General features: G+C 41.2%; 1 protein-coding gene across 1 annotated transcript; it reads left to right on the top strand.

Moving 5' to 3' along the window:
- Positions 1–768: 768 nt before the first annotated feature.
- Positions 769–8,662, top strand: LOC311052460 (uncharacterized protein; the record flags this gene model as incomplete). The annotated part of the gene is made up of 4 exons (XM_084067420.1): positions 769–895; positions 4,263–4,484; positions 6,868–6,987; positions 7,512–8,662. 4 exons carry the CDS (start codon positions 769–771, stop codon positions 8,660–8,662), a joined length of 1,620 nt encoding a protein of 539 aa, XP_083923546.1.
- Positions 8,663–17,979: the final 9,317 nt, after the last annotated feature.

Below are 17,979 nucleotides of genomic sequence, written 5' to 3'. Positions count from 1 at the left end.
GGGGAAAACACACACACACACACACACACACACACACACACACACACACACACACACACACACACACACACACACACACACACACACACACACACACACACACACTATAATATTATAATTTATAGCTGCAAAGTAACTAGTAAAACAAATACATTTAGTGGAGTAAAAAAAAAACAATATGTGGATCCAATATGTAGTGGAGTAGAGGTAAAACCATTGGAAGTTGGGAATACTCAAATAACGCACAAATACCCAACATTGTACATAAGTACAGTACTTAAGTTAATGTACTTAGTTACTTTACACCACTGACACATTGAACCAATATTACACTGGTGACATTGCATGGAGTGAGTTGGGTTTGGTCCTGGAGTGAGTTGGCTTTGGTCCTGGAGGGAGTTGGTCTTTGGTCCTGGAGGGAGTTGTCCCAGCCCTGGAGTGAGTTGGGCGAATATTTCTTAAGTCTTCATGGAGTGAGTTGGATTTGGAGTGAGTTGGGTGGTATTCCATGGTCGCCTCTCTTGGGCAGTTGGGCTTTGTTTTCATAGACCCGGTCGCTTATTTCTCTCGCAAAAGTCTGGCAACGCCGCATGCGCCACTACTCGTCGTTGACCCGGAAGTCCTTTCATTACATTGTTGTCGCCCGTTATATTATACCTAATGGTTGTCGCAGCCTTTATATATCTATGATCGCAGCCCACGGACGGTGAGCGCTAACGTTAGCCTCGTACTAGTTCCACTTGTGACGCCCATTCACTGCCCTTAATCATGGCTTTACTACAATCACTGAAGTCCTTTGTCAACGAGCGGCTCTCTGCGGCCGCTGAGGAGATATTCGTGGTGGTTGAACGGATTCTAACAGACTACGAGGATCAGATTGATTTACACAGAGCAGGTCAGTAGAAGCACTACTTACACTGAACCTCTCACTCCGCTAATACAGCTCCGACATGAGGTCCTACTGCGAGCTCTCCCACAATCTGCTGAACGGCCGCAAAGGGTCCGCTGTTTACCCTTTTCGCCACATCGTATCCAAAAACTAATGGTAGATTCCAAACTGTACAGATGTTTGAGGTAGGGTCCGGCGTCATACATTTTAGATCGGGGACGAAACAACCCGTTTAAATCTCTTATTTAGTCAGCCTGTGGCCATGTTTCCCATTGTAGCAGAACCCGCAGCAGTACTGGCACCGGGCGGTAGGGGGGGTTTCTCGGCTTGAATGGGAAACATGGTGGGGAATGCATTCAGGTCTGAAGTAGTGGTTTTTGAGGGTGCTTTGAAACGAGGAGATGGTGGTGGGCAGCTTTGTTTTATGTGAGCCGGGAGGGTGTTCCATGGGGAGGGGGCAGGCCAGCAATCTAGGGATATACCGATACCAGTTTTTCCTTCCCGATACCCATTCCTTAAAGGACGACGTCACCACTTTTCAACATATCTTCATATAATAGGTCCTCACTAATGCTCATGATAAAATGGTAAAAAAAACATTCTAATCAGTCTGTGTCTCAGAGGAGGGCTGTAGACAGTTCAGAAACCCGTCTACCAGTGACATCATCGATGGGGAATCCAAGCTAATAGAAACTGCATGCTTTGTATTCCTGGAAAGTTGCAATGCAATAATAGATCCCATTGTTCTCGCCTTAATAAAAATCTGAATACATTTTTTAAAATCTTTTTTGGGAAAAAAATCCTGCCTAACGATGATGTCACTGGTAGACGGGTTTCTGGACTGTCCACAGTCCTCCTATGAGACAGAGACCAAGTAGAAAAAAATTGTATCATTTTATCATGAGCATTAGTGAGGACCTATTATATGAAGATAGGTTGAAAAGTGGTGAAGTCGTCCTTTAAGGGGTATGGGTTCCAAATGGACCCTTACAGGTCTGTGACTCTGAGAGTGTACAAATGGAACCAAATGGACCCGTAAGTGTCCATTTATACACTCAGAGTTATAGTGGTCCATTAATGATTATGCAGCTACAGTTAGTAAACTATTAACGTAAATTAAGTACAGTAAAAGTATAAGACAGTCGCACAACATCAACTGAATCATTCAAAATATTATTGTAAATTAAATATCATCATGTGATTTATTACGCGGTATCGGAATGTTTTAGACTGGCATACTCCCCGATACCATCATTTTAGGCAGAATTGAGAAGGCCCTGTCACCCCAGGTTTGTCGCTTTGTCTTGGTACCAAGACTGCTGTGATACCACCAGGAGGGTGGCATCACCATACCTGAGGGAGCGGGAGGGGGGTGTGGCGGCGAAGGAGGTCAGATACGTAGCGTGGAGCCTGGTTGTTGATGTTGAGGGCCTTGCTTGAAGTTGTAGGTGCTGAGCACAGTGAGCAGTGAAAGCAAGGATTGTTTTTATACAGGGGTGTCATTTTGGGGTTCCAGGGGATGGCAATTGCCAACCCCTAGCTTTCATGTTTAAGCCTTTTTTTGCAGATGAATCTGAGATTACGGAGAGAGAAATACTTTTGACGTATAATGGTCTTGTTATTAGTTTTTTTTTTTCATTTTAGAGGTATTAAGAAGGTCTTAAAAGTCCTTAAATTGTATCTAGAAATGTGCAGATACCGTACACCCTTATACTGTATATTGGTTAGTTTACTGTTGAGTGAGATTGAGAAAACAATGTAATTTGGGGACCCCAAGTTTGGTGACCATGGCTCTACAGGCAACAAACCCACCTCCTCCTTCCCTCTCCGCTGGCTAAGTGGCCATGTTCTATTTTGTCGCGCGACAAGGCACAGAACCTCGCAACGCACTGTGAGCTTGTAGATCGCTATGTACGACAAAGTATCAGGCTTAACATGTAAATACACCCCGCAAAAAAAAAAAAAAAATATATTTTATTTTATAAAATAAAATGTATTTTATTTTATTTTAAATGTAAAATAAAATAAAATACCAGACCAATAAGTACCGGAGCAAATGTTTCTATATGTCTTTCTAGTTCTTCTGTTCAGTCTCTATCTATCTTCCCCCTTCCACATTACCTTTGTCTTGTTCTTTAGTTTAGTTTTTTGTAAATTATCTTTATTATATAATAAGTATTGTCCCAGGCAGCCTCTCTACCCTTTCAGCTATGACCAATATGGAGGTATCTAAAATATTTGTAGTAGTTTAGAGCAGTGGTTCTGAAAGAGGGGACCAGGGACCTCCAGGGGTCCTTGGGGGGGTTCCAGGTGGTTCTCAGCAAATTGAGGAGCAGTTAATTTCAAAACGTTTGAAAATAAAAGCTCACTGTGGCTCTCGTTTATCAATGGAACGTTTAAACCAGCTTAAATTGGAGCCCAGCCATCAGCTTACGACCACGTCTACGTGTGATTTATCAATAAATCGTATCCAGCCAATCCCAGTGTACAAATCGCCGGAGGCTTTATAAATCGGAATATACAAATTTGAATAACACGCCCATAGCATAGTCCCTGTGAGTTCTTCTGGGAAGCCAATAAGAGAGAGCAAATTCTCTGTTGGAAAGTTACCCCTCCCAATCATATTAGTGGAGTCACACACGCGTAATGCATACGCAGGCAGCCCAGGCCGTCAATAGGACAGCACACAGACATACGCTACACCTGACACAAATATAACAAAATATGACCTCAACCGTAACAGCGCAAGATGTCTGTCAGTATGCAATCAAAACACAAATCTTATTTTAGTAACTTTAAGCGATAAATAGCAATTCATGTATTGATTCTTGTAAAAGACGCCGACGGTAGGTCAAAGTTCCTGATCTTAAATTAGCCTTTGATTGTGTTCTGGCCCATCATCTAATGACTTACAAAGAAATTGGCCCAAGGCCAAACGTACTTGCTGACCACTGCTATAGCCTATCATGTGATAATATTCTTAGTCAGAACTACACAAATCACACCAAAAGGTAGGCTATGGTATGATTGGAATACGTTTCGAACATCAACTTCACCCAGCACCGATTTTACGACTGTCCTTTAAGTGAGTAGCCTGTCGGGGAGACTGCATTGAGATACTATGGCAAGCTTGCAGTGGGAATACTGACATAGACCCACAAGGTAAGGGTAGGTAGTGTTCCAGCACACTGCCTCACAAAATGAACAAAGGACAATCTGATCAGGTCGTACATGTCACACAAAGATTTGGCGGACCCCCTGTAGTAACTCTTGAGGACCCCCTGTTGAAGACCCTTGCAATAAAGATTGGATTGGTCATGAGGTAGACCGTTGCTAACCTGTGTATCGGCATTGTGTATCATTTACTGTACAGAGATTCATTCATTGCTGGGAGTGAAGGGTGACAACAAGTCCAAGAAGAAGGGGCCGGGCTGGGCGAAAGGCTCCAAAAGTAAAGAGGAAGACTTCCCCTTCAGGTCCATACCCTACCAGGGAGAGAGCTCCTCCTACCCGGCAGAGGCCATGGACAGCACTGGGACGGTGGCGGTGGAGATGGAGGGACGAGCAGCGGTGGGTCATGTGACTCATGTCGCAGGTACGGACGCAACAAACATCTAGATCAATGGCCTGCTCATAACACACATCTAGAGCTTTACTAATGTTCTCCTAGCCTGCTCATAACACACATCTAGAGCTACACTAATGTTCTCCTAGCCTGCTCATAACACACATCTAGAGCTACACTAATGTTCCCCTAGCCTGCTCATGTGACTTTTATTTTGTCGTAGAAGCTTAATATTAATGCACAGGTTGTGGAAGGTTGCAATATACCTTATACCAAATGAAAAGACAAAAGAACGCATATATGTGATCTTGGCAATCAAGCGATGAATTTGAAAGAACGCATATATGCGATCTTGGCAAGCAATGTGTTAATATAAATACACAGGTTGTGGAAGGTTGCAATATACCTTATACCAATGAAAAGACAAAAGAACGCATATATGCGATCTTGGCAATCAAGCGATGAATTTGAAAGAACGCATATGCGATCTTGGCAAGCAATATGTTAACACATACATTCATTAACATGAGCTGAATGCTAACAGTAGATGGGGATGCTAACCTTCCTGTTAACAATACAACTAAAGCTATTACAACCACTCTTTATTTATTCATTTACTTATTTCAACCACATTAATCCTTGTGTCTCTGTTCTGGGGTGAACATTCGGCGAAAATAGCCGATCTACAAGCTTGTAAACAAGTCCATGTTTGCAATAAACTGAATAGCAGGGGTAGTCATTAGGCCTAGAATGGTTGATATCCCATACAATGCTTCTATTCTAATACAATACACACAACTTCAACATTTCACAGAGAGAAAACATAAAAGTTTGGGTACATGTTCTCTAGATATGAACTCTCCACATCAGATCAGTGGGCTAGGTTCAAAACAGGAGACAATATATTACTTTAAATAAGATATGCTGTGAACAAGTGTCTTGACATTTATTTGTCCTTCAGGCACTAAAGTTACTTCTCCGTGTTAAAAATGAGCTCATATGGATGAGATGGAATACGTTTAATCATAGAACCATTAAGTAGGATTGGTTGTTTAACATAAAATACAAACAATAAATAAAAGAAAACATCATGTGGTCATTAGTGCTTTTTTAAATGTTTTTTTTTAAATTTATTTAGAGAATAGGGAAGGCCGATGGCCCTTTAAAAACATATTTAGAGCTGAACCAAATAGTTTGGAGCTTCAAAGCTTTGTTCGATAGCATGGGATTTGAACGTGAAAAAAATTTTTTTTTGGTATTTTTTATTTTGATCAAAATAGCCGATCTACAAGGCCACAACGCATTGCAGTATGACATGTTGAGAGCTTGTAGGTCTGCTCCTCTTCAAAGCCAAGTGATCAGTGTTGCCAGACATTTTCCGAGAGAAATAAGCAACCAGGTCTCTGAAAACAAGCCCAAAAGAAGCGACTATTAGGCCACTTGAGAATTTCTAACCTATATACGTGGCTATTTGTAAATAGCCACATAACTGTAGAGAAGTGAATGGGAAATTTACTCCTGCCTCAAAATAACACTCTCTGCGTAACCGAGTGTTATGCTTCACATGAGCGTCACGTTATTGTGCAAAAGAATGTACCTGTCCGACGGACAAGATTAATAGAATGTAGCGTGTATATTTAACTCATTGACACAGCGGTGTGGGGCGTCGCTGGGCACTGTGTCGCTTTTATTCCAGCGCTTTAAGTGCAATCTCACTGCTTGTCGGAAAGTACATTATTTCAAACATTTAAATTCAGGAACGACTTATGAGTCACGGAACCGGCTGTGGAGAGAAAGACACAAAAAACTCATGTGCTCATTAGACAGTAGGCTTAGCTATACGCAATATGGTCAATGTAATGAGATATACCATCTTACATTTACTTTGCAATTATTTTATAACTTTGAAATTATATTATCTAAATAAGCTATGAAGTGGAACAAAAAAACAGATGAACATGTGATTGAATGGAATCAGTGTAGAGGGTCCTCATCTGGAGATGTTTGATACCTCAGTCTCTTTGAAGAGATGGATGGATGAGGGACAGAGTCAGGACACTACATTTTAAATCCTGGCCCCAGAATATTACATAAAGATCCAGTCGTCTACCATGCATCGTTACGGCTACTTTCACCATTTTATGATATTTGTAAACCACATTGTTATATTATTGTTTTTATTAATCATGTAGTCAAGTAAATAAATACATGATTATATGTCCTTAAACTTTGGTGGGTGCTGCTAATTTGTTCTGGTGCTCCTTAATTTTTTAATTGGTGGCAGAAGTACTACCAAATAAAACACTTACATTTGAGCCCTGTCTGTGACAAATTCTTTAGAAGTGAGTCTTTTGGAAAGTCTTTTAAAAGTATTATCAAAGTCTTCTAAATGTGATTTTGATTGAACATAAAGCTACCACTGAGATGGCCTCCAAAAGATCATTAACATGGTCAGAGGAACAGAGAGAGATGGACCAGGGACATGGACTGTTTGATGCAATGCTGCAACCTGTAGTAAAGTTGTACAGGATAGGTATTTACTGTTTTATTAACTGAATGTTTCAACTGACTACTATAGAGAGAAGTCTGTATTTACAGAATCATATGTTCATAGTGGTTGATCTACAAGCTACGTGCTATACAGTATTTTAAAGACAGATCTCTTTAATGTTGATTAAAGTGTTTAATAACCAACAGCAAATGGTTGCAAAGTAGGCAGTATTATTGTATTAACACATTGTCTGTCAGGAATTAATGTATTAATTCATCATCCTTGCCAACAAAATAGATAGTCACTTAACGCTTCTGTTAAGGGTTAGGAAAGTCGGGAAAGCCACTGAAATCTACACTTAATGTACACTCACTTATCATCGCTCCAAGCGGCTTGGGGAGCCTCCTCTCTACTCACTCTGTGCTCCCCCTAAAGCAAATGAACATTTGTTATGTGAACCATTTCTGATTCATGCTGGAGTGCAGAGGAGGCAGACGTTGAGGAATTGGAATTTGGCTATTGAGTTGTTCTCCCCTGATGTTCTCCCTCCTCTCTCCTCCTTCTAGACCTCACTCTACTTCCTGTGTGTAAAGAGGAGGTTTCCCCTGAACAGCAGGAGAGGAGCCCCAGTCTGGTCCAGGTGAAACTAGAACCTCCACAGATTAAAGAGGAACAGCAGGAGAGGAGCCCCAGTCTGGTCCAGGTGAAACTAGAACCTCCACAGACTAAAGAGGAACAGGAGGAGATGCTTCTAAGCTCAGGGGAGGCTGCAGGGTCATCGTTGACATCATTGGCAGTAAAAAGCGAAGATGATGATGATGAAAACAGAGAGACACAGCCTCAAGCCAGCACCTCAACTGAACACATGACAATACAAGCATCACAACCAACTAGTGATGACCAGCTCATCTCTTCACACTGTTCTGAATCTGATACTGATGACAGTGATAACTGGGGGAACAGGGATTATGAGTCAGTTGTAAACACACTGGAATCACACAAGATGCAACATGTGGAAGGACAAAAATTGTCTTTGAGCAACAAGCTGTCCCAGAACCCACAATCATTAAAGCAAAAGCCATCCTCGAAGAGTCAAAGAGGAAAGAAAACATTTAGTTATGACCAGTGTGGGACAATGTTCAGCAGAAAAGGTAATCTCAAACTTCACCAGAGAATACATACTGGAGAGAAGCCCTACCACTGTAACCAGTGTGAGAAAGGGTTCAGCCAGAACTCTGATCTCAAAAAGCACCAGAGAATTCATACAGGAGAGAAGCCCTACCACTGTGACCAGTGTGGGAAAGGGTTCAGCCAGAGCAGTACTCTCAAAAAGCACCAGAGAATTCATACAGGAGAGAAGCCCTACCACTGTGACCAGTGTGGGAAAGGGTTCAGCCAGAGCAATACTCTCAAAGATCACCAGCGAATTCATACAGGAGAGAAGCCCTATCACTGTGACCAGTGTGGGGAACGGTTCAACAGGAGCAGTACTCTCAAAGATCACCAGCGAATTCATACAGGACAGAAACCCTACCACTGTGACCAGTGTGGGAAAGGGTTCATTCAGAGCAGTACTCTCAAACTTCACCGGAGAATTCATACAGGAGAGAAGCCCTACCACTGTCACCAGTGTGGGAAAGCGTACGGACATCAGAAGACCTTAAAGAAACACATTCAAACAATTCACACTGAATCGAGTCCTTTCCGTTGTGAATAGTGCGAAAATGGTTTTGTCGACATGGTTTTAAGTCTCATCAGCACATCTATAGTGGATTTGCTGTTGTCAGCTTTGGAAATATTGTACTGTTTAAGTGGTTTATTTCTTCCCTTTGAAGACGTTATGTGGAAGTAGATGTATTTCTTTGTCTAAATATGAATATTGTATTGTCTAAAAATGTATATTGCGTTGTCTAAGAATATATATTGCCACTGTTATGTTTATATCATATGCATAATGTGAGTTCTTGTTTATTTTATGTATTAACAGTTTGACGCTTGATTGAGAATGTTGTGTTTGAGTCAAATAAATCCGTCAGTAGATGAAGAACAAGTGTGTTGTGTTTTGCCTGGAGGCAGTGATAATGACTGTCTCTGTTGATGAGCTCTGTGCTTATGTTTGTTGAAGCTCTTCAGGACAACACTGTGATGCAGTGCTTTTCATACTTTGTGTCCAAGGCACACCAATGGGCAAGTCAGAATCTCTACACACCTGTATTCGAAGCTAAAATATCTGCTCGAGCTTGTAAATCAACGTTTTGCAAATAAAAGAAAATTAATAATTTTACCCTTTTTTAAATATGTTTTTAGGCCGCCACGGGGCCCCATACAACTGTAGAGCCCTATATGTTCAATTTATTTTTAAAATTGTTACTATTCTCATGGCAGACCCCTGAACAGTGTTTGTGAGAAGTCTGGTGCGGATTTCATTAACGGTGTGCTTGTGGTCCCCGGGGGTCCTTGACAAGTGGCCTCCCATGTGGCCTCAGGTGTGACTTTTGTCGTAGTGCACGGCTCACGAAGATTCACAGTAAGAAAGCAATAGCCAGTCCTTCTGGTACCTTCCCAGCGTGTATCTGGATTACACGCTGAGGAAGGCTTGACGCCGTAACACGTCCGTGTTTTATGTGTGCGTCCGTGCTTCCATGAATTATCAATGTGAATGTGAATTCACTTTATCGCCTAAAGTAATCAGTGTAGTTCAGTGTAGTTCTTTTAGTGATACAAAGAACATAAAATCAAGGGGGAACCAAATGGCAAAAGATGATAATGGGAATCCTGATTTTGTGTTAACTAATGAGTCACAGGCATCCAGGTGGGTGGGTCAGGCACCAGGCAGAGGCAAGGGACAATGTGCTCGAGGGATGCACACCAGGTTGCCACTTTGGGGGAGGCCTGTGGTAAGGGACAGAGAGTTAGCAACCCGAGGAGATGATGTGTACCCTGGGGAGCTTGGGGATGAAAAACATAGTCCAACAGGGTGCAGAGGGAGGGACAATGGAGACACATCATTTTGTTGAGTCTCCCTGTTTACCGGTAAGGGAAGACATGGGTGACGGTACCAGGAGTCAGGTGGCTAGGCCACGGAGAACTGTCAGAAGGCCAGTTTGGCAAGAAGATTTTGTACTGGGTGACTGAAATGTCTGTTATTGTTTACTAATGTGTTTTCAGTATGAAAATGTATTATTTGTTTTGTCTATGCTTATGCTGTTTGTTAAATGATGTTATATCGACTGTGTGTTCAGTGTTAGAAGGGAGTAGTGTAATGTGTGTTGCCCAGTCCAACACATTACCTATGGAAACGGGCTGAATGTGGAATAATCTATGATTATGAAAGATAATTGTGGATTATTATTGAATGTGCTTTATTGTCCTGCAGGAGTTTTAAATGTTGTACTTAAGTTGAGTCTAGTGGAACCTTAGCAGGCCAGGGCAGACTCCATGCTGTTCCCCGGGCAGTGGCGTAGCGCAGAATCGCGGGGCCTCCCCGCGAACATGCACAACACGCGCCCGTGCGCGAAAGTTTTCGGGTCTAATTCGGTTCTGTTTGACCAATATAAATCAACATTTTTCCGGTTTGCTGTAAAATAAAATATTTGTATCAGCGCAGGCGGGGGCCCCCCTGCTGGTGGCCCCCCCGCACCACATCACTTGCTACCCCTCAGCTACGCCACTGGCCCCGGGGCTTCAAAGAGCTCCTGGCATACCAGAGCGGGGGTAGGTTGTTGATAAGGGACAAAGGCTTTGTGAGTCAATAGTTGACTCACCGATGCAGGAGAGCAAAGGCTCATGGAAAACCAGAGCTTCCGGGTTGCTTAGCCTGCCCGGAGGCGGGTCTTATGTCAGAAGGCCTTGGAGAAGACCTCAGATTCGAAACGAACTGTGCCGTGGGTTGCTCTGAAATATGGGTAATAAAACTATTGGTCTCTCACTCTCTTCCAGGATAGTCAGTAAGTTACTTTAGACACAGGAAGTAGCATATATATATATATATATATATATATATATATATATATATATGCTCACTAGCTTGTGTGTATATATATATATATATATATATATATATATATATATATATATATATATATAAGCTCACTAGCTTGTGTGTGTGTGTGTGTGTGTGTGTGTGTGTGTGTATATATATATATATATACTAGCTTGTATATGTGCTATTTTTAAATATCCAAAGTATAACATATGGTTAAAGTGTTTAAAATGATTGTACGCTAGATCAAGATAGATCAAGCATCAATGGTGCTGTACTCACTTTCTCCAGCAGGTGGTAGCAAGAATCAAATCAACACCAGAGTCAACACATCAGTCTTTACCACTTTGACCCGACATGCGTGACAGTGTTGCCATGTGTGCTTATCATAAGCGACTTTGGGCTTGTTTTTCTGTAAAGTTGCTTGTAAACATTGGTAGTTGTGGGTTGTGTTGTGGTGTCCATTTGTAGGCCTACACTCTCAGAGTTACAGACTCACAAGGGTCCATTTGGTTCCTAAGTATCCACCATTTAGCTGGGGACCCCCTGGAACTCCCTCAAGGACCCCTGGCGGTCCCCGCCCTGGACCCCACTTTGAGAACCAATGCTCTACCCTGAGCCCTAGCATAATGAGCAGGGGTTAGGTGAGTCCTAGGTATGAGGCCAAGTATCAACCTGACCAGTCTGTCTGTGAGTCATTCCACGAATTCGGTACACTTTGCAGTCCCCTCTGACCTTTTTAAGTGTATTGTATCCATCGGGTCACCAAAATCAAATTTTAAAAGCTTTTTAGAATCAATTGACATGTTCCCTTTACTATTGTGTAAAAATATTATATATTTTATATTTATATCTGAAATTATCTGCCTTTTCTACAGTAGACACCGCCTAAATTTGCCCATTTTCCATGTCCCCAATGGCCGATAGAGAGATTGGCCTTCAGATATGACTACTAAAAGTGTAGAATAATCCATAACTTATATTATTCACATAAAACCAGCAATGTACTCTATTGCTAGTCATGTTTCGTTTTTTAATAAATAGTTGATTTATCATTAAAATCACGTTATATAGCTCTGTCCCACAGTCACACTCAACCCCGTTACACAAGTCATTCTACTCTCTGTAAAAAGTATAAACTGACCCTTTAGTGGCATCAACAACATGTGATGGCATTCTAAGTCTTCTGAGCAAGATGCTGCAGAAAGAGGAACATTTCGAACTTCTTATACAGCTATTTAGGGTCATTTATACTTTCAAAGCGTGGTCGTAAAGCATAACAACTCAACCCCGTTACATGAAATAAAGATAGAAAACTATTATTATTTTAAATTGTCTTTTCAGCAATATATGTGATTGACTAATGTCATGCATGCCATGTGGTCTCCTCTTAATCATCACAGGTAGAGTTATGGCCATCTTGAGTGAAAAATCTCAACCCCGTTCCACTCAACCCCGTTATGAATTTCAACCTTGTTACATATATTATTCCATATAAAAATATGAATTTAATGCCTGAGATGGGAAAATATGTTTTTCTGCATGTTAAATATGTCCTTAATGGTGTGGGCTATTCAAAAAAGTAATTTGTTTCCATCGATTAAAAAAAAAAAAAAAGTACAAATCGTACCGAATTTGTGGAATGACTCTTGTAATGTGTATTATATCCAGGACTTAAAGTAGATATTAAACACGAAAATATGAATACCAGGTTGTTTTGTTAAATTCATTGGCTTATTAAAAGTAACTAGGGATAAGTAACTGACTTCCCACTGAAATCTCACTGCCAGCCAAGAGAGGCTGAGTTTGCCTAACAAAGGACTAGTCGGTCCTCACATCTACATTGAAAGGTGTGCCCCAACACCTAGAGGAGCTTCAAAGGCTGAAACACTTAAGGAACACAGATGGTGGTCACTGAAAATAGCATAAAACATGTATTCTTCTTTTGTATTGATTTCTCAGGCATGCAAATCAGTGGTTGGACCACAGGGCACCAGTCTTAAGCATTTTGGCTAATGTAAATGAGTAACCATTTGTTTGCAATTTTCTCTAAGTAGATTCAGGAGAAATATGATTTCTAAATACTAAATAATAACATTTACTCTTCAAAAGTATTTATAGGAATTAGGTGAATAAAAACTTTGGTGATAAATAAGTCATGGAAATGTAATTGGATATCATGCATAAAGTCTACTTTTATTGTAATCATTTTTATTCTGTTTTATTGTGTTATTCTGGGTTAACGTAACATATTTCTATGCTGTTTGGACATTTCTTGAAGTACATGAATTTTGGAGTAATGCTTAAATTATGAGTTTCTATTTTTGAAGTTATACCTTTGCAAAATAACTGATGTAAAGATATTGTTTTAAAGTCTTGTGCTAATTCATTTCTTTGAAAAGCCCGCTGATGAGAGGTGGAGTTACAGTAGACTGAAGATGCAATGTACCTGCAAGTTATTGGCCTGTGAGAAAGTAAAGGCGGGTCTAAGTCCATTGTTAAAGAAATAGAGGCATATCCTACTGTTTTGTATAAAAGGTGTGTTTGGTGTAAATGTAATTTGCGCTATTCTTATTTGAGTACTGAATGGTCTTGCCTCTATGACAATAAACACATTGTTATAAACCCACTTCTGCAATTGGAGCTTTGTTCATCATTTTAACACTCAGGAGATAATACCTGTTTTCGTTGGATAAACTTTGACCATTTACCACAAATGCCTTTGTGGTTGTGCTGCTGTGCACCATGATGCATGGTCGCCTCTCTTGGGCAGTTGGGCTTTGTTTTCATAGACCCGGTCGCTTATTTCTCTCGCAAAAGTCTGGCAACGCCGCGTGCGCTACTACTCGTCGTTGACCCGGAAGTTCATTCATTACATTGTTGTCGCCCGTTATATTATACCTAATGGTTGTCGGAGCCTTTATATATATCTATGATCGCAGCCCACGGACGGTGAGAGCTAACGTTAGCTTAACGCTAGCCTCGTACTAGTTCCACTTGTGAAGTAGGCGGCTGCAGTTATGATTTGACCCAAAAAAAATTGCAACAAAAGGTTTCTCAATTGTTTATTGTAGTATCAGGTGTACTTAATAACATATCAAAAGTTTACCAAAATCGGACCACTAGAAAGGTCCGATTTTCAAAATGGCCGCCGTCAGATCCTTAAAATACCATTACTCCTGTATTATTCATCCTAGACAAGTAATTTTGGTGCCTAACCCCAGGTTTTGGTGATCTTGGATCTAATTAGCATAATATAAATTATATTCAAGTGATTACAAGTATAGAATTATAAAAGAAATTGGTTATAAGCATGGTTATAAGCATATTTAACAATGTAATTGGACATTTCTCCCTTTTCTACGTGCCATAATGCCCAGGATTTGGTGAATTCATCACCTATACATGAATTCACTGTTGAAGCTTTCAGGAGATTTCTTTTGATAACAATAAGGAATAAATTCATTATTATTGGGTGGTACTGTGACATTTGTAAAAACATGGCTGTAACTCACAGACTGGGAATGTTACACAAATCTTGGAAGAAATTCCTTACAGAGAAGTTTCTTCACTATTTTGTTTGTAAAGGTGTCTGCCAAAAAATAAAATAATAATCCTAGTCCCCTAGGACTGTGCCCCCCCCCCCCCCAGATGATTAGCTTAATATGCATCATTGTTTTCCCACTCAACAGTAAACAAACCAACATACAGTATAAGTGTATACAGTGTATCTGCACATTTCCAAAGTGACAACTTAATCACTCTTAAGACCTTTTTAATAGCAAATTGGCCAAATTCTCAAATATTACAGTGGAGAGAAATTGCCCCTTATGGGCCTGGAGAGGATATGCAAGACAGTACAGAGCTATCACAACATGTATCTAGTGTCTGCTGTCTTGGGTGTCTAGGCAGGGGTGGTGGAGGAGTGCGGTGCGTAGAGGGTTCAGATTTGCTTGTCACAGACATCTTCTTATTCCTGAGAGTAGTTGTGTGGGGTTTTTGTGCAAAATTCATTTCACATGTCTTTTATTTTGTGATTGGTACTGCTATAGCAATAACCTTGATCTTTTTTTCTGGATAATTTTAACATCAAGGAGGCATAGGAGACAGCCCATGACGCCCTGGGCTCCAATCTCCCATAGAATCCCGATCTAACCGACCTCCACGCTTTGTCCCTGCTGCTATCCAACAAACAAGCATTGCTTTCTGTATACACCTAATGGTTAGACTATTTGTTTTTGTTCTGGAGAGAAAGGATGCTCTGAGCCAGTCACTAAGTCACCGACTCTCCTGTGAGCCAGTCCGACATAGGGACACCCCTGTCTGCCTGACACACAGTCATGCACCACATGGTCTTACAACCACCACTATGGGGGGTCCCTCCTCACTAACTATGGCCACTCACGAGTGCCATAGGGCATAGGAGCCAGCATGGAGGTCCACTTGGGACCAGTGGGACTATCCAGTGAGCCAGGCGACGTAGGGACACTCCTCTCAGCCTAACGCATAAGCTTAATTTCTGCCTCCTCCTCACTCCGTCCTCCAGCGTGACTTAGAAATTGTTTGCATCCCAAATGCTAATTTGCTTTTGGACTTGCTGAGAACCAGGTGAGCGCAGGCTCCCTAAGCCACTTGGAGTGAAATATGGCAAGATACAAGTACTGTATATCTTTCATGTATCGTTTGCAGAACTGTCTTTGTTGAAATGCGTGGTGGCGTATAATTTCTCCTCCTCCACATGACAACCCTCCTAGCTCCGAAATAGTCCAGCAATCCAACTGTGTGACACGTCATAATTGCTGTCACTTAAAAATTACGCTCCTTGCCTCCTCACCTCCTGCCTCCGAGGCAGGGCTAAGGCGGGAGTGGAGGACTTGATGATGGACACTTGAATATTGGAATTTGGCTATCACGATGCATGACGTGGAGGTCTTAGAACTACCACCACAGGGGCCGACAAGCCCCATTCTCTTTAACTGCATATGAGCACTCGTCCTGAGCTCCCAAGTGCCCCACTATAGCTTTAACATGTCTGAGCCAACTGTTGGAGGTTTTGCACCTCGGACATGGGGGAGAGAAGCTCAGTGTCTCCTTGGCTCCTATAACTTTGCTCTTCTGTGCTCCAAGTGCCCAGGGAGCAATCCAGTGACCCCCACTCCCCATACTCCCCTCCACCCACCTGAGGGGAACCCTAGGCCCTCTAAACTCTACACCAGACCCCCTTTTACCTCCTCACACAACCCTACCCCGCATACTCCCCTCTGCCTAGGCCCCCAGTAGAGACATGGGTTTTGAGTGAAGAGCTCCTCCGTAGCCACCCCCACCCCTCTTTACTCACTCACACTGATTGCCTTCCTAATGTGTTAAAAAGTTCTTCAAAAATCTATTTATTGTTTTTCAAAATATTGTGTCTACAAGATGACACTTTGATACACATTTGATCCACAGAGCTATCCAAAACCTTTCAATATTGCATGCAATACTATATCAACTGACAATATTCTCTTTCTCTGCCATGCACCTTCTGAATGACAAAATTGACAAAAATGAAAATTGTGACTTGTGTTTTAAGGATATCTTGAAGCCTTGTTCCAGTAAAAAAATATATAACTAGTTTATTGCATAATTAGTTTAGTTCACTTGAAACGGGTGACCATTTCAGAGGGTTTTAATAGAGTCACAAACAAAATATTGGATTTCACAATTATCTAATTGTATCTCTGCAATTTGGACAATTCCAGTGGATTTCTAGGCCCCCAAAACATAGGGTAAGACACAAAAAGTACTTGTCTAGGATAAATAATGAAGGAGTTAGGTTATTTTAAAGATTTTTAGGCCATCTTGGACGCCATCTTGAAAATAACACCTTTCCAGTGCTCAAACTTTGGTAAACTTTGAGTATGTTATTAAGGACACCTAATACTGCAAGAAACAGTTGAAAAACGTTTTGTTGCAATTAGTTTTGGGTTAGGTGCTTTTTTTTCATAACTGCAGCCGCCTAAAGCCCATTCACTGCCCTTAATCATGGCTTTACTACAATCACTGAAGTCCTTTGTCAACGAGCGGCTCTCTGCGGCCGCTGAGGAGATATTCGTGGTGGTTGAACGGATTCTAACAGACTACGAGGATCAGATTGATTTACACAGAGCAGGTCAGTAGAAGCACTACTTACACTGAACCTCTCACTCCGCTATACAGCTCCGACATGAGGTCCTACTGCGGGCTCTCCCACAATCTGCTGAACGGCCGCAAAGGGTCCGCTGTTTACCCTTTTAGCCACATCGTATCCAAAAACTAATGGTAGATTCCAAACTGTACAGATGTTTGAGGTGTGGTCCGGCGTCATACATTTTAGATCGGGGACGAAACAACCCGTTTAAATCTCTTATTTAGTCAGCCTGTGGCCATGTTTCCCATTGTAGCAGAACTGGCAGCAGTACTGGCACCGGGCGGTAGGGGGGTTTCTCGGCTTGAATGGGAAACATGGTGGAGAATGCATTCAGGTCTGTCTGAAGTTGTGGTTTTTGAGGGTGCTTTGAAACGAGGAGATAGTATGGGCTTAAATTAGTGCCAATAATATTTTGTACTTGTAAAAATAATTTGTATTTGTAAACACATTTTGCATTTGTAAAAAAAATATTTGTACTCGTAAAAATAATATGTACTCGTAAAAATATTTTTTGCATTCGTAAAAAAAATATTTGTACTCGTAAAAATAATAATAGTACTCGTAAATAAAATATTTGTCTTCGTAAATAAAATATTTGTATTCGTAAATAAAATATTTGTATTCGTAAATAAAATATTTGTCTTCGTAAAACAAAGTTTTGTATTCGTAAGATAAAAATGTGTGTTGTAATTGTAGAATTACATTTACAATGAACATTGTGACCAGAAAAAAACAACAGCTTGCTCGCTCGAAGATCTGTTCTACGGATTGCAAAACTTTATTTTTGGCACTCTGCACTTCCGGGTCTGAGCCAATCACGTGAGGCCTTTTCCACTACCCAATCATAAAGCTCCATAGGTCTCCATGGCAACATGGCAAACGG

This window comes from Gymnoscopelus microlampas (genome assembly GCF_963454915.1).
Source record: "Gymnoscopelus microlampas genome assembly, chromosome: 9".
Taxonomy (NCBI): domain Eukaryota; kingdom Metazoa; phylum Chordata; class Actinopteri; order Myctophiformes; family Myctophidae; genus Gymnoscopelus; species Gymnoscopelus microlampas.
Note: the sequence above shows the minus strand (reverse complement) of the source record. Positions and strands in the feature narration are given on the sequence as shown.